General features: G+C 39.7%; 1 protein-coding gene across 2 annotated transcripts in view; it reads left to right on the top strand.

Annotated features, from left to right (window-relative positions):
• The window catches only part of ltbp3 (latent transforming growth factor beta binding protein 3), a 43,534-nt gene extending 33,788 nt beyond the window's left edge, over positions 1-9,746 (top strand). The window contains exons 25-29 of one of the 2 annotated variants that reach the window (XM_085420407.1): positions 4,400-4,528; positions 7,957-8,115; positions 8,198-8,287; positions 8,417-8,545; positions 8,729-9,746. In XM_085420407.1, coding sequence (XP_085276533.1) covers positions 4,400-4,528; positions 7,957-8,115; positions 8,198-8,287; positions 8,417-8,545; positions 8,729-8,880 — 659 coding nt within the window. In that variant the 3' untranslated portion in view covers positions 8,881-9,746. The remainder of the gene's footprint in view (positions 1-4,399; positions 4,529-7,956; positions 8,116-8,197; positions 8,288-8,416; positions 8,546-8,728) is intronic. The other variant, XM_085420408.1, reaches the window with a different exon arrangement.
• Positions 9,747-21,617: the final 11,871 nt, after the last annotated feature.

The following is a 21,617-nucleotide window of genomic DNA, read 5'->3' as shown; positions in this document are numbered from 1 at the left end:
CACCCCTCCTTTCTTTATGCTTTGTTTGCAAGGAGTCAGACCTTTCTCGTAGTGACCTTTTAGGAGGTCTTTCAAAGTTTTTCTTGGCTAATCAGCTGCTTTTTCACTTATTTTCAATCCAGTCCTTGCACCTGTCCATTTTCAGAGAAGTGTTTCTTTTATTTGTTAAGCCATTTAACACTGATCAAGCATAAAAAGGCACCCGACTCAAGGGATCTACCACTGTTGTGTTTACAGAACCAATTTTAAATTGGTTTAAATATTTATTTACTTTATTACCAGGAACCTGTATTTTTGCACCAGCCAGATGATCCTTAAAGAGCTATTGGCCAAAGATTTGATGTATTTTGGCATGGTGTGCACTGTGTCCTTAAAATATTTGAAGAAACTTGACAAGTTTTTCTGTCTCGTCTATAGCAGATGAACGTTATCTGAACCTCACGGCCTTAATAAATATGGGGGGAAAAATCCAGCAAAGACTTGGCACAGTGATGCATATGGCTCATCTGAGTGAAGCCTCATCAGAATCAGTCTCAGTTCTATCAAGAAGCCAGACTGATTGAATAATAAATCCAAATTTAAAATTTATGATTCAAATCATCATCACTGTGTTCGCTGGAGGTAAGGAGAAGAAATTACAAGAAAGCTCTTCTAAGAGGGTTCAGGCTATGCTGAAGAATAAAGGTGGCCAACTCTACAGTTATGTTAACACACGCTTCAATAATTAGCTACAACCATTTCCCATTTTTCTAGAAAAATATATAATGTTATGAGACTCAAGACTTTTGCACAATACTGTAAGTTGTCTGACTGTGTTTTGTTTTTTTACATGTAGCAATGGTGATATAATGAGAGCGATGTTTTATCAAGTCAACAGAGCTAAAGCATATAAAGATTGAAACCTTGTGCTTGTGCTGTCCACGTAAATCAGTTGTGAATTTCACAACAACCTGTGAAGTTGTGCTTGTGATGGAAAAATGTTATATTTAGACTGTAGACTCAGTCTCAGTCCAGTGCTGTAACAGACAGAGTTGTTAAAAATAGCCTCCTTTTCCTCTACAAGTATTAGGTTTGGCTTTAATAATGCTTACATGTTCTCTAATCTAGATAACTCCAGTCAGCGGTTGTCTTTGTGATGTCCAGTGTGATTGCTGCTTGGATCTGTGGCTCATCAGTGTCAAACATTGAACAAATATTACATTTGTTAAGGAGAAATCTGCATGTTGATGAGATTTTTGAAGTAGTCGCTTTGTTTTCTATACTGGAAAAAAGAAGGTTTTGAGTTCCTGGTGTTACAAAACGCTGGAAAAGAATGACTTATCATGTAGCTGTTTCATAAATCTTGAAGTTAATGTTGTGGATGGAAAAAATAACTGGGCTTTCATCTGGTCATCACTCAGTGCTGAGCTGCATCAGCTACCAGATAGGCCTAACTGTCCCATGGAGTGTAATTTTGCTAATATCATGGTGGAAAAATCTGTGTTATACAGGAAAATTGCTTTTTTTCCCATTATGACCAAAGGCTGAGGACTTGCAGTTAGAATTACAATTGCAAAGCAAATGAAGTAAAAAAGTCGTATTGAAATTCAGCAGTGAAGAATGACTTTAGGGGGGCAGTACGATGAACATACTGCCAGAATTCCTGTGTAAATGTGGTCAGTCTTTTAAAGTGGGCTCTCAACACCATGTGTATCCTTGTTTTATCTGTTATACTATATTTATGCACACAACCAAACTGTGGGTTTGGAGTGTGTCTCATGTTGCAGCAATGACGCACCATTGCAGATGTGCAGATGAAGTTCACAGAGGCACTTTGCTGCTGAATAAGGTACAGTTGGGACATAGATGGTTGCCTCAAATTTCAGATCGGTTCTGTCCCACAGAATGGAGGATTACACCTTACAGGTGACATGGGAAGCAATAGCTCATAGTGGAGGAGTTCAGGTAACACAGGATCATATTAAGAATCTTGGCACTGACCTGTGGTTCGGGACATCGGCTCCTATAAAGCTGACCAGCTCTCATGTTAGCAACAAAACTAAAATGCTACATGCACATGAATTGTCAATTTAAGTCCCACCAGTGGTCATAAACCTCAAGCAGGATACAAGCAGTCAAAATCCCTAAAATTAAAAGAACTCTACCAAGACCAATCCATTGCATCATGTCATCAAAACAAGGCTCTAGCAGCTCCTGGAAAGTCCACCTCAGTTTTTTGTGGCTGACATGCTAGAGTTGTAAAAATAGAGAAAGCTTCTTAGATAACAGGACCCGGACTCATGAGAGTACGAAGTATAAATGGTTTGGGTCTGCCTGTTACCACTACAACCACGACATAAATAAATTACTCAGGAACAGGTGGATGGATACTGATGAGTCTAAAATAAACTTACTTCTACATATGCTCTTGTCATAAAATGTTAATTTTGGAAAGCATAAGGCCTGTGTAAAATAGTTTGTAACTGTATGCTTTTCACAAAATCCTTGGTACTTCTGTACTGAAAATAGAAATCAAGCGTATGAAACTGAAAACTGTGAAAATCCACTGTGATTAGGTCTCTATTTTAAGAATGACATCTAAGTATTTGGTAAAACCCTATTATGTAGGTTCTAGTCTACAGTAGTCCCACCATATTTTGTTAAATTCAAGCTTCAAGGAAAAGAACAGAGATTTAAAGTAATAATAAGCAGAACTCCAATCCAGGTAAATGGCCTACAGTGGGGAAAATAATTATTATAAGTTTCCTTACTTAGAAAGAAATGAACAGTCTCTAATTTTTATGGTACACACAGATTGCAATCAGTCAATCAATTACAGATACTCCTGATCTCAACTCGTTATGTGTATAAAACACACGTGTCCACAAAATCAGTTTCTTCCAATCAAACCTCTCCACTACCATCGGTAAGACAAAAGAGCTGTCAAAGGACATCAGGGATGGAACGGACGACAAGACCATCAGTAAGAAGCTTGGTGTGAAGCTGCCAGCTCTTAGTGTTATTATTCATTATTCAAATGGAAGAAATCTAAAATGACCATCAGTCAGCCTCGGTCTGGAGCTCCGTAAAAGATCTTGCTTCATACAGTGAGGATGATGAGGAGAAAGGTGGTGAATCAGCCCAAAACTACACGGGAGGAGCTGGTTCTTTATCTGAAGGCAGTTGGGAACACAGTTACCAAAAACACCACCAGCGTGCTTTAATGGACTGAAATCTAGCAGCGCCCAAAAGGTCCCTCTGCTCAAGAAGCCACATAAACAAGCTGTTTGCCAGTGAACAGCTTAAATGATTCAGAGAAGCCTTGGGAGATGCATTCCCACACTCAAGCAAGGAGTTGGAAACATTATGCCTTGGGCTGTTTTTCTGTTAAGGATCCAGGACGATTTTACTACGTTGAGAGGCCGTATAAATTAAAATCTTGGACAAGAACCTCCTTCACTCAGCCAGAAGACTGAAGATGGGTCACGGATGGGTCTTCCAGCACAACAGCGACCCAAAGCATACCACCAAAACAGCAAAGGATTGGCTAAAGAAGAAGCATATGGAGTGGCCTAGCTAGTCTCCAGATGTCAATCTTATAGAAACTCATTGCTGGGAGTTGAAGCTTTGAAGTTAAGTGACAGCCAAGAAACCTGAAGGATTCAGAAAGTTTCTGTAAAGTGAAGCAGGCCAAAATCCCTCCTGAGATGCGTGCAGACCTGGTGACCAACTACAAGAAACTTGACAACAGTGCTACTCCTTCAAGAACTAAGTCATGTTTTGCTTGAGGAACAAATACCTATTTCACTCAATGATCCGTTTTTAACTTTTATGTAATGTGTTTTTTCTGGCTTTTTGGTTGATATTCCTTCTCTCTCTATTGAAATTAAACTACCATCAAAATTAGACACTGTTCATTTATTAAGTGAGCAAACTTACAAATACAGCAGGTGATCAAAGAACTAGTTCAGCCACTGTGCATAACAGTACATTCTTACTTTTAAAGTGTCTTTAAATTTATTGGCAGACTGAAATGTAGCTGGAACCGAGCCTCCTATTTTAAACTTTCTGATACATCAGAGGAGTTCTAGGTGTTGTACTGTGCATGGCTAAATTTTATCACAAAAAACCTCATGTTTAGTATTTATGATAAAAATGTAAACAGGTAGCAAATATGACATACAGGGTAACTAAGACATAAACCTTACCCTTACAAAAAGAGCTCACATCAGCCTTAACAAAAAGCAACATCTGCAGGAAATGTATTTTTCACATCTTCTAGGAAATAAGTGGAAAAAATACTAGTTGCCAGACTGAATTATTCTGAATATCGTAATGTGTTTTTTTTTTCTTTTGGAATTAATAGCCGGCCCCAAGCAGATGTTCCTACTGTAACCAGTGTCTGTGGTGCCCTTTGCAGATGTGAATGAGTGCCAGGACCCCTCGTACTGTAAGAACGGGAGGTGTGAGAACACGCCCGGCTCCTTTCACTGCTTTTGTGACCCTCCCCTCACCTTCAGTGCAGCGCTGAAACAGTGCGTCTATGACGGTGGGTACAAAGCAGCGTCAGCTCACCTGAACCTGACCACTCAAAATGAGCTTTGGCTTACCTCGTCATCTGCCGCTTATGTAATTCCCGACTGTAATTCCTCCAATTTGTGTCCCATCTGGCCTTTACTGGCTCTATCTGGCATTTTACCCAATTTATAGAGAAAAAGTTTCCTGTTCTTTGTGTAGTTATGAAAAATATGGTGAATATACTTATTTAGGCACACAAACAATGCCAGAGTGTGTGACAGTAACCATATAATTTGCGCAACTCCGTCTGCATTTTTAAATAAAAAAAAAAACAACAACAAAGAAACATGTGCATCCTTTTTGTTTTGGGTTTTTTAAATTGTGGATGAAAATTGCATTTATTAGGTTACAGAATTAGTCAGCATCTGAAAGCTTCTCATTTGCTGGAGAAAGGCCTGCACGATACACGATTCACAGCATTAGTTTTCAATGCCAATGGAGTCATTTAATATTTGCAATTAACACCGCTGCACTTTTTAAGTGTGACAAACATTAAAAGTAAACATTATAATACTTTATTTCCAAGAATGTAGAGGCTGAGAACAAACAGATCCAAAAGCAAACGATCTGTAACTATTCGGTTTTTGCCTAATGAAGCTAAACTTCAGCCGTTTGTCTTTTTTGTCTGGCAAACAACAAGAGTGTTGTTTCCTATTAAACACAGTGCATGAAAGGCTGACAACCCACTCTCAATAATTCTGCAGAACTATAATATATTTTAGCCTTCTCATCTCATCGTATTAGCGTCTTACACTTGTACATCCATCATTTGTCACTACAAACAGAGACACTGCAGGAATTGTTATTTGTCAGCCTGTCAGTATCCTGCACATATGAATAACTTAGTAAAAGCAACAATTGTTGGTGTTTTTATGGTTTTGGTAACTCAATGCTTATCACGTATCCCTAGATATAAGACGTTATGAATAATTGAACAGAATAACTGAATCTGTTTGAAGTATATAGCGTGATCAGGTCTCCATCCTCCAAATGTAGTTTGAGACGTACACTACAGTCATACAAAAAGACTCTTTGCAGTCCAATGAAAAACTAAGTACACCCTTCCACATGTATTAAGAGGGTAAGTAGCAGCCAGGTGCTTCTAAATAAATCCACTTGATTAACTGATCATCAGCAAATGTGAGCACCTCTATTAAAGCAGAGGTTTTGGATGTTTGCTGGCCAGAAGGATTCAGGTCTTTGTTAACATAATGCCACAATCTTCCCAGGAGTGGACATCTTAGCAAATTCATCACAATGTCAGACAGCCCAGAGAAAATACAAGAAGTCAAGAGCCTCAACTCAGACAACATGCTCAGTTACCATGGTAATGTTAAAGTCAATGACAAGCACAATCAGAGAAAGAATAAACAAGCATTTCTTGTTCTCTTTAAAAAGATTTAGATTTAGTTTAGATTTGCAAACTTGCATTTTAACAAACCACAAGACGACAGGAACTGTGACCAGAATGCACAGCACCACGTTTGATTAAAATGAAACACAGCATATGCACAAACACTTCAAATCAAGCATCAAGCAAGGTGGTGGATGGGGTGATGATTTGGGCTTGTTTTGCGGACACAGGGCCTGCACCTTCACTCATTGAGTTGGCCGTGAAATCATTGCAGAGTATTTTAGAGTCAAATGTGAGGCAATCTCTAAATCTTGGCTGAATCTGGGTCATGTAGGGGAAAATGATAAAAACTACACAAGCAATTTTTTTTTATAAAGAGAAAAGAAATAAGGAGTTGCAGTGGCCCAGTCCAGACCTCAACCTGATTTAAATGCTGTAGCGGTACGTTAAGAGAGTTGTGCATAAACAAATGCTTACACATTTCAGTTAATTAAAGCAATGTCATAAAGAAGAGTGGGCCGAAAGTTGTTTTACAAGTTTGAATCATGGGGTGTATTTAGTTTTTCACAGGACTCCATGCAGTCTTATTTTCATTTGACTGTGTATGGGCAATTGTATTTGGCCACACCTCTTACTTCTCTTAAGAGAGAAGCAGTCTGCCTTTACAAACAAAACAATGGGTTTCCCTAAATATCGCCCTGAATTTAAGCATTGTACTACAAGGATGCCACTGTGATGACACAAAAAGTCCCTTTTACATGATCCCATGATCAACAGTAGCGGTATTATTATGAAGTGAAAGAGTTTAGGAACCAAAAGCAACTCAGCCACAAAGTGGCAGACCATGTAAAGTCAAAGCGGTGTGGCCGAGTGCTGAGGCACATTGTGTGTAAATGTCACCAACACCCTGCTGACTGAATAACTGCAGAGTTCCTAACTTCCTCCGCCTTAACAACAGCACAAAAACTGTGTGCTGGGAGCTTCATGGCCCGGGTTTTCATGGCTGAGCAGCTCCTGTAGGTTTAGGCTACGTTCACACTGCAGGCGAAAGCGCATCAAATCCGACTTTTTTGACCCTATGCGACCCATATCCGATCATGGTATGACAGTGTGAACGGCACAAATCCGATATTTTCAAATCCGATCTGGGTCACTTTCGTATGTGGTACTGAATCCGATACATATCTGATGTTTTAGAAAGCGACTGCTGTTTGAACGGTCATGTTGCATTAAATCCGTCAGATGCCAATTATCAGCGCCGGAGAAGCGCCCGATAAGACATCGCGAACGCTTCCTGGCCATCCCATGTAGATGTCAGTGAAACTGTTGGGAAGACAACGTTGGAGAAACATGAACATTTCATTTGTACTATATAATCTGCAGATTCTGACAGAAATCTGCAACTATCCTTTGAAGCACCGCTCCTCTCTAAAACAGCAATAAGGATAATTATTAGGCCATATGTAAATAACAAAATAACTTTATAACTTAAAGCAAAATTGGGAAACGTAAAGTCCGAAACAAGTCTTTATATTAAGGGCCGTCAGTCAAACAATACTGTTTGGTTCGAGTCTAAACAGAGCGCGTTGTGTGTGACGTCTTCTTTTGCGCATGTGGCCGCTTTGAGGGTTCACACTAGAGCGCGTTTGCTGTCACATTTTATTTGTAGTGTGAACAAGCAGACATAAAAATCGGAATCGAGCATTAAGACCTGCAGTGTGAACGTAGCCTAAGTGTGTGGGTGGCCCGATACTTTTGTCCATATGGTGTAGATGGATATACATGTCTGAATGGGCGCCTGATGCTTGTTACTCCCAGATATTACAAGCTTGTAAAAAAATAGTATTTGTGTGCTTACTTTGTAGTACAAATAAAAATGTACATTTACTGTTTTTAGGTGTAATTTGCAATGTGAACCAATCTGACTTTTTTCAAATATTATATATTAAGATTAGTATTCTTTACCTTCTCTTATTAAATACACTTGAACACTGAGATCAGTTAAAATTTCATGACTTGTTTTTTATCCTTTTTTCCATCTCTAGATCGGACTGCAGCTCACAAGGATGTGTGCTTCACGCGAATTGAGGAGGGCTGGATCTGCAGCGAGCCCCAGAACCGGGTGGTGACGTATTCAGAGTGCTGCTGTCACTTCGGTCGTGGCTGGGGGCCCGAGTGTAACAGCTGCCCTCCCAGAAACTCAGGTGAGCTACTGAAAATTTACCAGACCTCTTTAGGACTTAATCCATTTATTGAATTAACAAGAATTTTATCTGTTTTACCCAGCAATGTTCAGCCATCTGTGTGGGATGCATCTTGAGACGGAGTCAGACGGGGAACAGGATTTGCAGGCAGCTTTTCCCAACTACAACCCGGGTAACACTCAATGACAGTTTTTGTTAAAAATCAGTGATAGCTGAAACATTCCTGCCCTCAGACAAGGCTTATTTATTTACCTCTTTCTGCCCCTATTTTCTCTTTTCCCCTGGTTCTTTTTGTGAAAAGGTGACAGTTCAGAAGAAGATTCCGACGAATGCAGCTGCGGACATGGCCGCTGTGTCCGTTCCTACCTGGGCACTATGTGTGAATGTAACCCAGGCTTTAGGCTAGACTACTCGCGTGCTCGCTGTATAGGTCTGTCCTACATATACACTACAAAAATGCAAATACACATATTCTTTTAGAGTCCTAGATTCTCTTATTAGTGTATGTACAGCAGCCAATGTGCAGATTATAACTTTGTTCTGTCAAGTAATGTTTGGATTTCTGTTTTATGGCTCATTGTCACTAATGAATACTTGTTTTTCTTTGTTCCAGACATTGACGAGTGTGCAGAACCAGATGTCCGTGTTAGTCCATGCAAGAACGCTCGCTGTGTGAACACTTCTGGCTCGTACAAGTGCTTGTGCAAGCAAGGCTTTGTGCACACGCGTAGGCCAAACGTGTGCATCCGTCGCAGAACTCGGTAACCTTTGTGCGTTGCTCTGCGTGCCGCTACGTCTCTCCCCATCTACGCGGCGTGCACAAACAAACCAGCACGTGCAGCTCTTACACTCCTCTCTCATGGTACATACATGGGACTGTGTGAACGCAGTAAACATACAAACATGTTGTCATCGGGAGCCACGTCATAACAATATAAAATGTACAAAACATATCATTGTCAGCCCCTTTTTCATTGGCCAGTCCACATTTTAAAAGATCTGCAACACAGACAAGTAATATGTTTGTTTATTTGTGCGCTAAAAGTATTTTGTAATTATTTTTTTATTTTGAACTGTTTTTGTAGTTTAAATTGTGCATTTTGTGACCTCCCAGTTGCTTTTATCTTCTTTTGAATTTTTGATTCAAACAATGAGGAAATGAGTTTCAGACATTTCTATGGTATTATAATTGTCTTTAACCTATTCAGTAGTTGTATATTGTAGCAGTGCCTTGTGGTATTCCCATTTACATTCCCAGTTGCATCCACATTCTTTCATGTTTTAGTCATCTGGATTTTATTTCTTTGCCACACGTTGTTGACATTGTTTTTTTTGTACAGTTTGTTTCGTGGATTGGTCCCTGTCCTCCCCTTCTTTATTTGTTTATGTAAAATATGAGAAACCTGAGGTTTTTGTATAATTTGACATGTGCACCTAAGTGGACTTAAGCTTGATAAAAACATTTCACGCACTTAGCAATAAATATAGTGGAAATATTCGCGAAATATAGCTTATTCTGAAAAAGAAATCAAGCAAGTTTAACACCTATTGCCATTAAACACTGCATTAAAGTATTTAGAAAGCCAAAGATGCTGTTGTGATAAGAAGAATTTGATTAAAAAAATGACACCCTTTCATGCATTTGTTTTTCTTCTGTTTGAGGGAAATATGTTTTTTTCCACACAAATGAAGATATGTGGAAAACAGCAATGCTTTAAGTTCAGACAGACACATTCAGGCAGGGAGGCACAAAGTTCTCCCACAGTCATGTTCAGAAATATGCCGGATCGGACTGTGGATGATTCAGTGTTGCCTTTCAAGCACGCCTAGAAAGCAAATAAACCCAGTGGATGGCAGAGTCTCCCAAGATCTTCCATTAGATTTATGTTCATGTGCTTTTTTTCCCTCCACACACAGTACTGATTTCACATTTTAAAGGTACAGTCAGATCATTTTTGAGTTTATTTAAAAAGAAAAATAGAATGTTGTACTCATAAATGCACCTTAATTAGTGTGTAATTACATGCTTATTCTCATGAGCTTAGAAATAATTCATAAAAAAACATAGGAGTGGGCTTGTGGAAGCCATCATGCTGCCCCACCAACTTGAATACAGTTCAATCTAAATGCATTTTTATATGTGTGTACAAACCTGCCAATCTTCTTCCTCCTCACCTCAAGTGAGTTAAAGTCAGGGATCTAGCTGGGGTTTTCCCGATACTAGAATTTCAGACTTGTAAACCAGGAAAATGCTTAATACTCAATACCATTTTCAATAGCACGAGCAAGATTTTTATTGTATCCTCACACAAAATAAGCACGACGGAGAAGTAACTCCTTGGAATTGGAACAAATGTTCTGAATTATATTTAACAAAATAAGTTTTTAAGTTTAAAGTTTTGTATTTTACAAATATTTTGATAATTTCATTGGCCAGCCATTTTAACTACAACAAAAGCTGGTTATAACCTAAGATTGTTGTTTTTCAATAAGTTTTTCAATAAGTGTGTGAGTTCAACAATGTCCAGCAGTTTACTAACGACAGCTACCAGTAGCTACCAGGGGCTAATAGCAGCTAACAGAGGCTAACAGCACTTAACTGTAGCAGAAACAGCAGCGCTTAATGACAAGTTCAGGATATCCTCAACAACTCCCCTCAGTATCGCTATGAGGCAGAAGTGAGCTTCACTAGCTCCTCGACTTGTATCCTGCACCTTTCACAAAGTTTTACAGTGTCCTCCAGAGTAAATACAGATGAATGGTGGCCAGAGTGTTTGTCCTACGGTGGCTACCATAGCTTGGATTACGAACTTAATTATGCAGTTCAACTGGTAAGTAAGACAGCAGAACTCAGTTGATTGCAATCTGCAATCCTCTCATATTTAGTGGTGAGATTTTAAATACTGTAGGCTTAAACATTCTGCAGCATCAGGAAGTGTTTATAGATAGATTTTGTTATATTCAATAAAAAAGTTTAAAGTAGTAACACAAGACAAATGTAGCCATTCCTCTAAGTGCTGCAAATGAGGTCCTACAGATGTTGGATATCAAAGCTTGAAAGTCTTGTCCATAATCATTTTCTACAAGTTAATTTTTTATCTAAATCTTAATCTCAAGTTTCAAACACAATCAGTTTAAACTAGGGCTAAACTAGTGGTGAAAATGATATCCTAAACTTAAAAGCCCACAAATGTTATCAGCTACTTAAATAATGGCACCATCTTGTGGTCTCTTTGTGTCACTATAATTCCTTCAGTGTTGTGGACATTATTGCCAGGGGCACCACTAAGGGAAATTTGCTGCTGAAATGTGAAAGCTAAACTGATTTAGCTCTCAGATACAACTGGATTTCACAGAGATTTGCACAGATTTCACAAAGTGTTTTCCCACTATCTGAGCATTAAAACAGTAAAATAGTTATCTATTTGTTTTTATAGGGGTAGGATATTCCAGGCATTACTTTTAGTGAAACGATATGCAGAAATTGACAAAATTTGTCTATTGGTCAGCTGGCTGTGGGTTGGTATAATGTGTGACCTGTTACATGAGGAAATGGTCTGTATTTTGAACTCTCTTTTTCCTGAACAACTACAGCACAATGCCATTTCCAACATAATTATTGAGGCCAATCCTGAAAATACTGCGGAAGAGGCTGATGAAGAGGGTAGTAATGGTGAGAAGCCAATTTGGAATTAATCTGAAGCTGAACGTGACACTGAAAATGATTCTGAGGATGATGTTAGTGCTCTCTAGCCTGGTACCTGGAAGTGGCCAAAAGAGGATGATAATGATGACAATGACCAGATCACCAATAACTGATTCAGGCCCTCCAGCGAACTGTCAGACACCACCTCCAGCAGTGGGAATGACTCTGATGAAGAAGGCATACTGTCAGCACCCTCTACATCAGCATCGGCAACACACAGGAAGAGAAAGTAGGATGATGAAGCGAAAGATGGGCGAGAGAATGTCACACACTGCCACATGCTTAGTGTTGAACCTCATCTTCTTAGCCCAGTGTCCTACATGTCTTACATTGAATGACTACTGCATTAGAATATATTTTTTCTAGGATAGCCGACTGCTACTGTGAACCTTTGACAGATCATTATTTTGAGAACACAAGGAACTCATTCTACTCAGTAAATCAAAGAGCACTAACATTTAAACTTCATTTTTCCATGCTGCATAATAAGCTGCCGGACAAATGAACCTGGACAAATTAGACAACACGGCAAGGAACAAATCCTGTGGACCTCACACTCCCTTGCAAGTTGTCTTTTCTTTGCTACCACCTCACACCCCAGCGCCCAGAGGGACTGAATTTTGGCCACCCCCTCTCTAAGATTGTGACCTTGCAGCCCGTTTACCACACTCTTGCCAGTTACCTGTGGAATAATTATGTCCAGCCTAAAAACCAATATGATATCATAAATGAGCCATAATTCTTTTCCTAATTTCTATACCTGCTTTTCACCTAGCAAAGCATCTACAGGAAGGTGTGACTGCACTCCAAGCCAGAGGTAATGTGGTGAGTCACCTGTCGTTTCATGGGGAGTTCCATTGTGCACATTTAATAGTTCTTGAAAATACTCAGGCCGACAGTGTTTCTTCTCCAGTAGAAAGCTGTGTCGTGATAGGCCGTGAGGCGTCCTGTTAAAACGTTCACACTGTGCGTTACCTTGACGATGATTCAATGTTTTCTTGACCTCATATAACCTGTGCAGCTCCTGAAATACCCCATTTTCAAAATTTCTGTTTTGAACTGAATGCTCTCAGGCACACAGTACCACTTAATAAACCACTCTCAGAGAAGGACTTTGGCAGTTGTACCAGTATTTGGTCATGTGAAAGTCAGCGTGAACTTCAAATCAACAGGTCTAGTGGCTAGAAAAGGGTTCATGAGAGCACGTCTTTTGGGCTGCAGCAACTTACTGGGCACACACCTCTGTAACTGTTATACCCATTTATCCACATCATCATACATACCAACTCAAGTCTGTCTTAACAGATTCTGCGTGCACTCCAGTCCCTGTTGTACACTCTCCAGAACAGCTTCCTGTAAACAAAACAATACTCTCTTAAATGCCCATCATTGATTACTTAATACAGCAATCCTTCAGTTTTCCTGACTTGGGGCCACTGTCAGAGCAGAGAAGTCAAAGGTTTAGCCAAACCTTTTCTCTGGTGATGGGTAAGCTTTTTCTTTTGGGCTCAAAACTGCCTGAACTGTGCAGCTCTTACTTAGCATAACCTGCCAGAGTGGATGTATTGCCCTGGGAGTCTCTAAGGTGACTTGCTCAGTTGCCATGACATGAGTTTGCCTGACCTGACAACACTTTAAGCCTGCGCTTACTATCTCTGGCACTAAAGCTGTTGCTCAGTTGATTAAGTTACAAATGGATATACAGCCATCAAACTCCTCTTCATCTCCCAAAAGGTGGAGCAGAGGGTGGTTTTCTGTTTGTACGGTGAATTTGCAGCCCAGGAGATATTTCTTACATTTCCCAGACAGCCCATTTGAGAGCGGCTCTCACTTCATGTTGCTGTAATTTCTGTTATTTCTTTCTGCACTCTTCAGTCTCCTACTGGCATATGCTATGACATGTTTTCTGCTACCCTGCACCTGGCAAAGAACTGCTCCCAGTCTTAAGCTCTTGGCATCCATCTCAAATATAAATGAGAGCGAGAAATCAGCAAAAGCGAGGAGAGAAGCACTCGTAAGCCTCCTCTCTTTCAGCTATTCAAAAAACTCTTGGTGTCCTCAAACTTTCAAACTGGTTTTTTTACATTTAGCTGGGTATTTTCCCGAACACTCACATTAATGTATTCATGTAGTGCCTGCAAGCTACAAAAACCCTCCTGTAATAACTTTTTTGACATAAAGTCCAAAGATTCACCCCAGTCTTCTACTGTGGTGTGTACTGGCCACTGCTTCACAGCGGCTATCTTGGCTGGGTCCATGCTTAGCTCCTCACTCAGCTGAGATCTGATTCTAAAGTGTATACTAGATCAGGGGAGGTAACATTTTTACAGCCTTAAACTTTAACCCGGTGTCCCTGAATCTTTGCAACACTGTCTGAAGACATGCCAAATGGTATTCAAAAGTTGATGAGTGGACTAATATGTTGTTTTAGTATACAAGCATGAAAAGACTAAAAGGCATTTACAGCAGCATGCATGAGTCTTTCCAAAGTCGCCAGACCACTGCAAACACCAAGATCTTTGTCTGAGCGTAACACTCTTCCTTACCACATTCATACCACCTCAACAATTTTATCTAAGGTAGCAGATGGCTTTTCTTGATTTCCAGAACTTCTTATTCCCTCCACAAACTGTTCTCTTGCTGCCATCTTTGCATCAGATACTGTGTCAGGCTTCTGTTTAAGGGATGAGTGGAAAATCTGGGTCAGTGTGTGCAAGTATTCAAAGAAATCTTCACCTTCCAGCTGGGGATGACTATGAAAGGTACCCAACAGCTGTGCTATACTGGGCTTCTCTGAGAAAACTCAATATTTCTCCCTTAGTGCATAAACAGATGTCTTCAAGTGTGGAACCCTTGAGGGGGGACAGGATGAAGTCAACCTGGTCATCTTTGCCTAGGTTTCTAGTTTTGAGAGGCTTTGGTACTTGATCAATAAACTCGTCAACGTCCATCCATTGCTCTTGGATGTGGTGCACCCATGGCAAATAAACATATGACTTGCTAGCTCCACAACTCAAAACAGTTATTACCCATTTTGATCCTTTGGCCTGAAGCTCAGTGACAGAGTCCCTTTCTGTAGTTTCCCCCAAATCCTGGTCGTCACCATCGTCTCTGTCTGACAAAGTGAAGTGTCTGCGTGAGGCTTAATTCTAAGTCAGGATGCAAAAAAAAGTATCTCAACAGTGCAGCAATGCAGAAGATCAAGAAAAGGGATTACACAAGGGACAAATGGTCAGGGTGGCCTCTTTCACAACTGATGCTCAGCTTTCCACACTTCTATTAACATCCACCCAAACACGGTTACACTCAAGGACAGAATCCCAAGTATGTCCCAAATTCAACGCGTTTGAATACTTATTAGTAAAAAACACACAGTTTGAAAGGATATTATCTCAAGATAATGAGCCTATATTCCCTGCAAACACCAGTGCTCATAAACTATAGGCGTCAATGCAATCTACCGTTCTTTGCACTCACAGCGGTACCTCAAAAGGAGCAGTGCCATCTAGTGGCGCAATTTAAAGCAACAGCTCTTCCCCACCTTCCCCATTCCCTCCATCTGTCCAAGTTCTCCTTTTCCTTTGCCACTATTTTCTTCATCTCCCTGACTATCCTACTTCTCTACCTTTGAATACTATATGCACTGAAGACCATACTTATTCATTTCATTTAGTCACTGAAGTTAATTATTTTTCAATAAAATAAATGATGCAAATCTGAACTTTGACATTGCATTGCATTATTACTTTGACATTTGACTCTTTTTTTTTGATTTATGATCAAAAATTAATTCCTAAAATGTTTGCATTTACAAAGAGTTTACTTTTGACTATCCCTTCCCTGCAAAAATAAAACATAAACTCAAATAAAACCCACACTAGAGGGAGCTGCTAGTACATGTACAGCACTGAATGTTTTTTTCAGTAATCTTCAGTCTAGCTGCTCCTGCATACTTGTAATTAGATTTTTGTGGGGGAAACATGCTGTGTGTGCTTTATTCACAAATTAAACATCAACTTGAATGTTACTAACGATTTCAGTTTTTGATTTATTTCAGTCTGCTTGTCTGGCAAAAGGATTTGGTCTGATAAACACAGTGGTTGCAAAAAGTACACAGTTATCATGACTTGCCTTGACTCATGTGTAGACTCCCATGCCCGCTGTGACCTCCTAAAAACACAAATTATATGAAACGCTAAAGAATGTGAGTGGATCCACAGTATTATCATGGGATTCATAAACATTAACTGCCTGTAAAACAGCTCATCTTCTGATTTGCAAACCACAAAAAACTGTCACAACTCCCCCACTCAGCTTTGCTTCCTATTTGTCCAGACCTGTAGTCAATCCCAATTTCTGTGCGGTCTGTGAGTCACGTTGCACCATAGTGGCACCACAGTTCCTTGGTGTCCTGGTTTCATTCTGTCTAATTATTATATAATTTTAAACTGGAACAGCAGGGTGACCTCCAGCAACTAGTTTGGGGAGAAACAGAGATAAGAAAAGGGACAGCAAAGACAGATGAGCAAGAACCGAACCAGAAATAGCATAGGTGTTCTCCGGAGAAAACTCAAAAAGTTGTGCTGGAGATAAAAATATCTGTTAGTGGGTCATGCTGACCGGAGTATAACCCGCTGGGTGTCGCTGGCTGTAGACTGCAGCTACTAAACTTTCCTCTTTGTTGGTCTAATACAGTTTTGGTTGACTTTGGAGGCGGAGAGACAAATACGGCATATGGTGATGCTTGGAAATGACAAGCAAATTTCACATTTGCCACTTCGCAATTACAGAGCAAGATGATCTGCATTTTTTCTTTAACATTTACTGGGAAAACTCATAAAGACTGAGTCATAAAGTCTCACCAGATTTTTCAGGATAATTATGTCAGTATGTGAGGCTATTTAGGGTGGTTTACTCGTCAATATGCTCAAAGTCTAGAGGTTGATTAATGCAAAGAGAGAATAAAAAGGGGAAGATGATCTAGGTTGAAATGTGTTGTTACCTGTCTGGAGAATCTGTTTGCACTGTTGTGGATAAACGCTGGTTGATTTATACGCTCTATCTACTGTATATACTTTCAACACTGGTCACACATAAAGGCAGCTATTACTCCTTCTTTTGGCTACTCCTTTTATGGGTTGGCACAGCGAATCACCTGCCTCCATGTCACCCTGTCACTAGCATCATCACACCAACCCTCAGCATGACCTTCACTATATTGATGAGTCTTCACTGTGGTCTTCCTCTTTTCCTCCTATTTTACATAAAGGCAGAAACTAGCGCTGATTAAAAACAGCAAAAATACTTTTTGTTTTAGGTTTATCAATAGATAAACTTTCAAGATTTAATATAAATAAACTGACAATAGCATTGGCGTAGGCAGGCCACTGCTCAAGCGTCCCAGCTCATCATTCTACCAGCAGTTGAATCTCATGAGATACATTTACTTTTACTTTTTGCTTTAACTTACCTACAATTGCTCCATGTCTGCAAGCCTCTTTGCAACCCAACTCCACTCCATGTTTCATGTTGTGTAGGACATAAAAGGAAGGCACCTGTAGGGCAGGAATTGCAGGCTTATTTTGCATTAGTACCTGCAAATATACCTTTTTCTTACAATTTATATTTTCAATTAATTGGGAGGCTGTTGAATTAATTTGCAAAATGGACACTATGCAGTACATATCATATCTGTGATCTGTTTGACATGATCTATCTGGAATAAATGCTCAGTCTTGTTTCTTCAGCTTATAAAGGCTGCAGCGCATAGAGAGACCCCTCTCAATTACCCAGCTTTAATGAGGGTAGTGTTAATCAAACACACAGACTGTTTTGAGGTTGGATGGGGAGTGGGGGATGGGGGTGGTGGTGTATACACAGACTTTATCAGACACCACCCTCCAGCACCACCCCGCTCACTGCACGCACCAATGATGACCCCACCCACCCAGGTCCCATCTATAGTGAGCAGACAGAAGGGGGTTTATCTCAAACTGCTGCAATCTGCAGAAATCACTGTGCTGGACACACTCTGGCAGCCAGTGGCAGCCTTATATCCCACGCTCAGCTCTTTTCCTTTGTCATGGTGGATTGTGGCTGAGCTGTCTGCTTGGGTGTGGGTCTTTAAACAGAGGTGGGTGACTAGGACTGAGGGCGTAAACAGGTTCTGTGCATGTGTGTGTGTGTGAGAGAGAGAAAGAGAGAGCTATCGTTCCTGATGCACAAGCATGCAGCTCAGTTGAGTGATTTTTGAAGACCCGGGGCTTTCTTTTATTCTTAAACACTGCTGTGTAGCATCTGGTCAAAGACTCGTGGTTTCCTTTACACACTTAAATCCACCTTAACTCTAGTGTCTTAAGGCCTCATTAAGATCATTGTGTAGTTACAAGTCACATTCTTTCAAGCCAAAAATTTTTTAGAGATAAAGAGAAACGTGCCCTGATAGGTGTCAATGATGAGCTTGTATATACAGCATTATCAGCTTAGCAGTTTTATATCCAACCTGTTCACAGCTTTTAATTAATAGGTAAATATTTGGTAACATTTATCTGTGTTATTCGGTCATCCTAAGAAGGGAGCAGTTTACTCAAGGTTACCCTACATTACATTCCAGATGTGACATGGTCTCATTTGTGTGGTTAACAATAAGTTTTCTGTTATAAATCTGACTGTTAAAGCTCAAACCTCTGTAAACTTACATCATAATGTTCCAAATTCACAAAATAATTACTTTAAGCCAATCAAATTCTACTTGAATACTTATTGAACACATTTCAACTGTTTTATGGTTTCCCACTGCCACCTCATTAAACAGGCAAATCTATTATCCATATGGTTTATATCCCCATTCTTCTTTCAAATTTCAAATCAACAACTTTTCCCAATTTTCCTTTCACACTTTTTTTTTTTTTTTTGCATTAAATATAGTTAAAGATGTTGCAAATCAAAAACAACCTTTCTAGCTGCAGCTGTAAAGAGGCTGCTCGTTTGGAAAACTCCAATAATACGTCCACACTGCAAAGTGTTCAAACCACTCTAACAACACAGCAGAGCTTTTTCATTACCACTAACTGCCTTTAATGAGTAGCATGCTTTTTTCTTCAAACTGCTGAGCCCTCCCTAAGAGACCCATCATCCCATAAACCCCTCACCACCACCACCACCATTTTTTTGGTTTCGCTACACCCGTCGATGGGCCGGACCTAGACCAAGACTCAAAACTGATTTAGGTGTCAGTTTGGGTGCCTTCCTCAGTTCCTGCCAATAGCGAACCAACATGAATGAATGGCTCCCTAGAGTGTTCATCTTTTCTAACTGCTGTAACCATTAAGACACTGCACACACTGTAGTGCAGCAGAGAAAAAGCACACAGGAAAACACTTACCCATGGTGCTGAGACACTCTTTCATGACCATCTTCCGGGGCTTTATGAATAACCCAGATCTCAATGACCTGCTTTATGTTGCACACCAGCCAGGTGCTGCATAGTGTCTCAGGAATTATTTAGTAGAACTGCAGTTCCTCAAAGATAACCCTCTGAACTTAAGTAAAATCTGGAGTAAAATCTGAAAAGAAAAAATAAATATGTATAAAAATAAAGATCAAGAATGTGGTGTTGAGGATAGGTCTTTCATTTCAAAAAGTGTAAAATGTATTCTTGCAGTATAGTGCATTAATATGGAACGAAATCCTAATCCTAAGAAATCCCGACAAAGAAGGAGAAGGAGCCTAGTTTGAGAATCTGAAGCTTTAGGGTCCAGTTATACATTTAATACTCCAAGCATTTAACGATATTTTACATATTTCAAGTAATAAGAGAATTATACACCAAAATAAATTTGAATATGCTTACCCTTTGTCATGAAATGATTTGCTTAATGACTGGAGAATTGTCAGAGCTATAAAAGGAATTTAAGCCCACCTTAAAAGGGCACTTCACTCAAAAAATACAGTGTAGCTACATCCCCTCTATTGTTGTATGAGTTTCCCAGTTTTGGAGGCATCAGCTGTACAACAGTAGAAACAACTTTCTTGTCTTGAATTTAATAGGAAAAAATATTACTTGCTTTGGTTTAAGGATATGTACTTGGCATTATGGACAAACACTGGATGGAGGTCCATCCATAAAGGTCACAGTGCTCCCTCAGCTGAATTCTATTAACATACTTCAACTATAAGTTACATTAATTCCTACAGAATGGTTATAAAAAATTAAACACTCACAGTGCTGATAAATTATTGCAGTGAGAAATCAATTCATTTATCCAGTTACTGGTAGTTTAGTGCTTCTGCATCAATCATGTTAACCAGAATGAAGGACACTGTGCGGATGGACCTGTGCAGGTTAAACCTTGGGAAGTACCCCTCATGTGTCTTTGAAACTAAAAAAGGGGCCTTCATCAGCTTACGCAGCTAGTTTTAAAACAAGTAACTCCCTTGAAAATTGCTAAAACAAATGGAAATGCGCTGAAGATAGTCTGTGCTCTCAGTCAGCTGTCCTAGTGTCTGTGCATGAGTGATTTATTGATCCACTTCTGCTCCTAGAGAAAACGTGTCTCCTAATTTGCTTCTGCAATCTAAGACAGATATTTTTTACACTTTTATAACTGTGGATTCCTGTTTCTATGAGTCTATGGTTGTTATTATGCATACCAGTTTGTGATTGTAGTTTAAAGTGGCTCGTTTATTCTTAAATTTATTGTGTAGACTGACACAGTGTATAGATTTAGTAATCACAGAGGACTGACTCTTGTAATACCCTTTAAAATGTAAATGTAACAGATACTGCTGTACATATTTGCTTATAAATTCTAGACAAAGTGTATGTGAGTACAAGCACTTTTTTTTAATGGAATAGCAAAGTGACTTGAACCAGATGCCCTCTTGTCAAAGTTGGTTGCCTGTTCAGTTCGTATGCTCTGGCTTTGACACAGAGCAGGCCTAAGAAACTATCTACAGCAGATAAACAGCATTTGAAAGTCATGTCCTTAAGAAACAGGAAAATATCCAGCAAAGATCCAACGTAGGACCCGAGTGATGCATCTGGCCCTTCAATTGATCCATTTATTGATCACCAAAACCTCATCAGAAACAGTCTCAGAGGAAGGGTGGCTGTCAAAAGGCCATTCTTAAGGAAGAGAAACAGAGAAAATGCTGATGTGTGTCAAATTTCACAAGAGCTGGACTGAAAATCAGTGACAGCTGGTCTTGTGGAGTGATGAATGAGTGATGAAATTTGACATTTTTACTTCAAACCGCTATTGGTATGCATGGAGAAGACCAGGAGAGAGGTACAACAGTGAGTATCTACAGCCATAAAGCCATAAAGCACAGTGGAGGCTCTGTTATGTTTGGGACTGCATTTCAGCTCGTGGTGGGGATCCGGTCAGAACTGATAAAGCAAATAGTGTCAGGTCAATTGGAGAACATTTGACTGGGATATTTCAGCATGACAATGACACCTCAGACACACTGCCAGCACAGTAAATGGTTAATGAACTGTTTTTTTTTAATAAAAAAGTTCTTAGAAAAGTTCTATATAAGGATCATAATGAGAAGTATGTTGTATAAAGTTGTATAAAGTATGAATTTTATACAACTAGCGTCATTCACCCATCCATTTAAGCCCCTTTCTATGCTTATGTGCTTCCTAACATTAACATCTAACATTCACTCCCATCAGAGAGCAACTTGGGGTTAATAAAGATAAACTACCCCCCCCCCCCCCTTCAAAAAAGCATACCTAACCTACATAGAAACTTCATGGCTCACTATAAGTCATGGATTGGCCTCCCCA

This window comes from Rhamphochromis longiceps, linkage group LG10 (assembly GCF_057381845.1).
Source record: "Rhamphochromis longiceps isolate RC_006_pf linkage group LG10, R_longiceps_female_GT1.1, whole genome shotgun sequence".
NCBI lineage: Eukaryota > Metazoa > Chordata > Actinopteri > Cichliformes > Cichlidae > Rhamphochromis > Rhamphochromis longiceps.
This window is presented reverse-complemented; position numbering and strand designations above follow the sequence as displayed.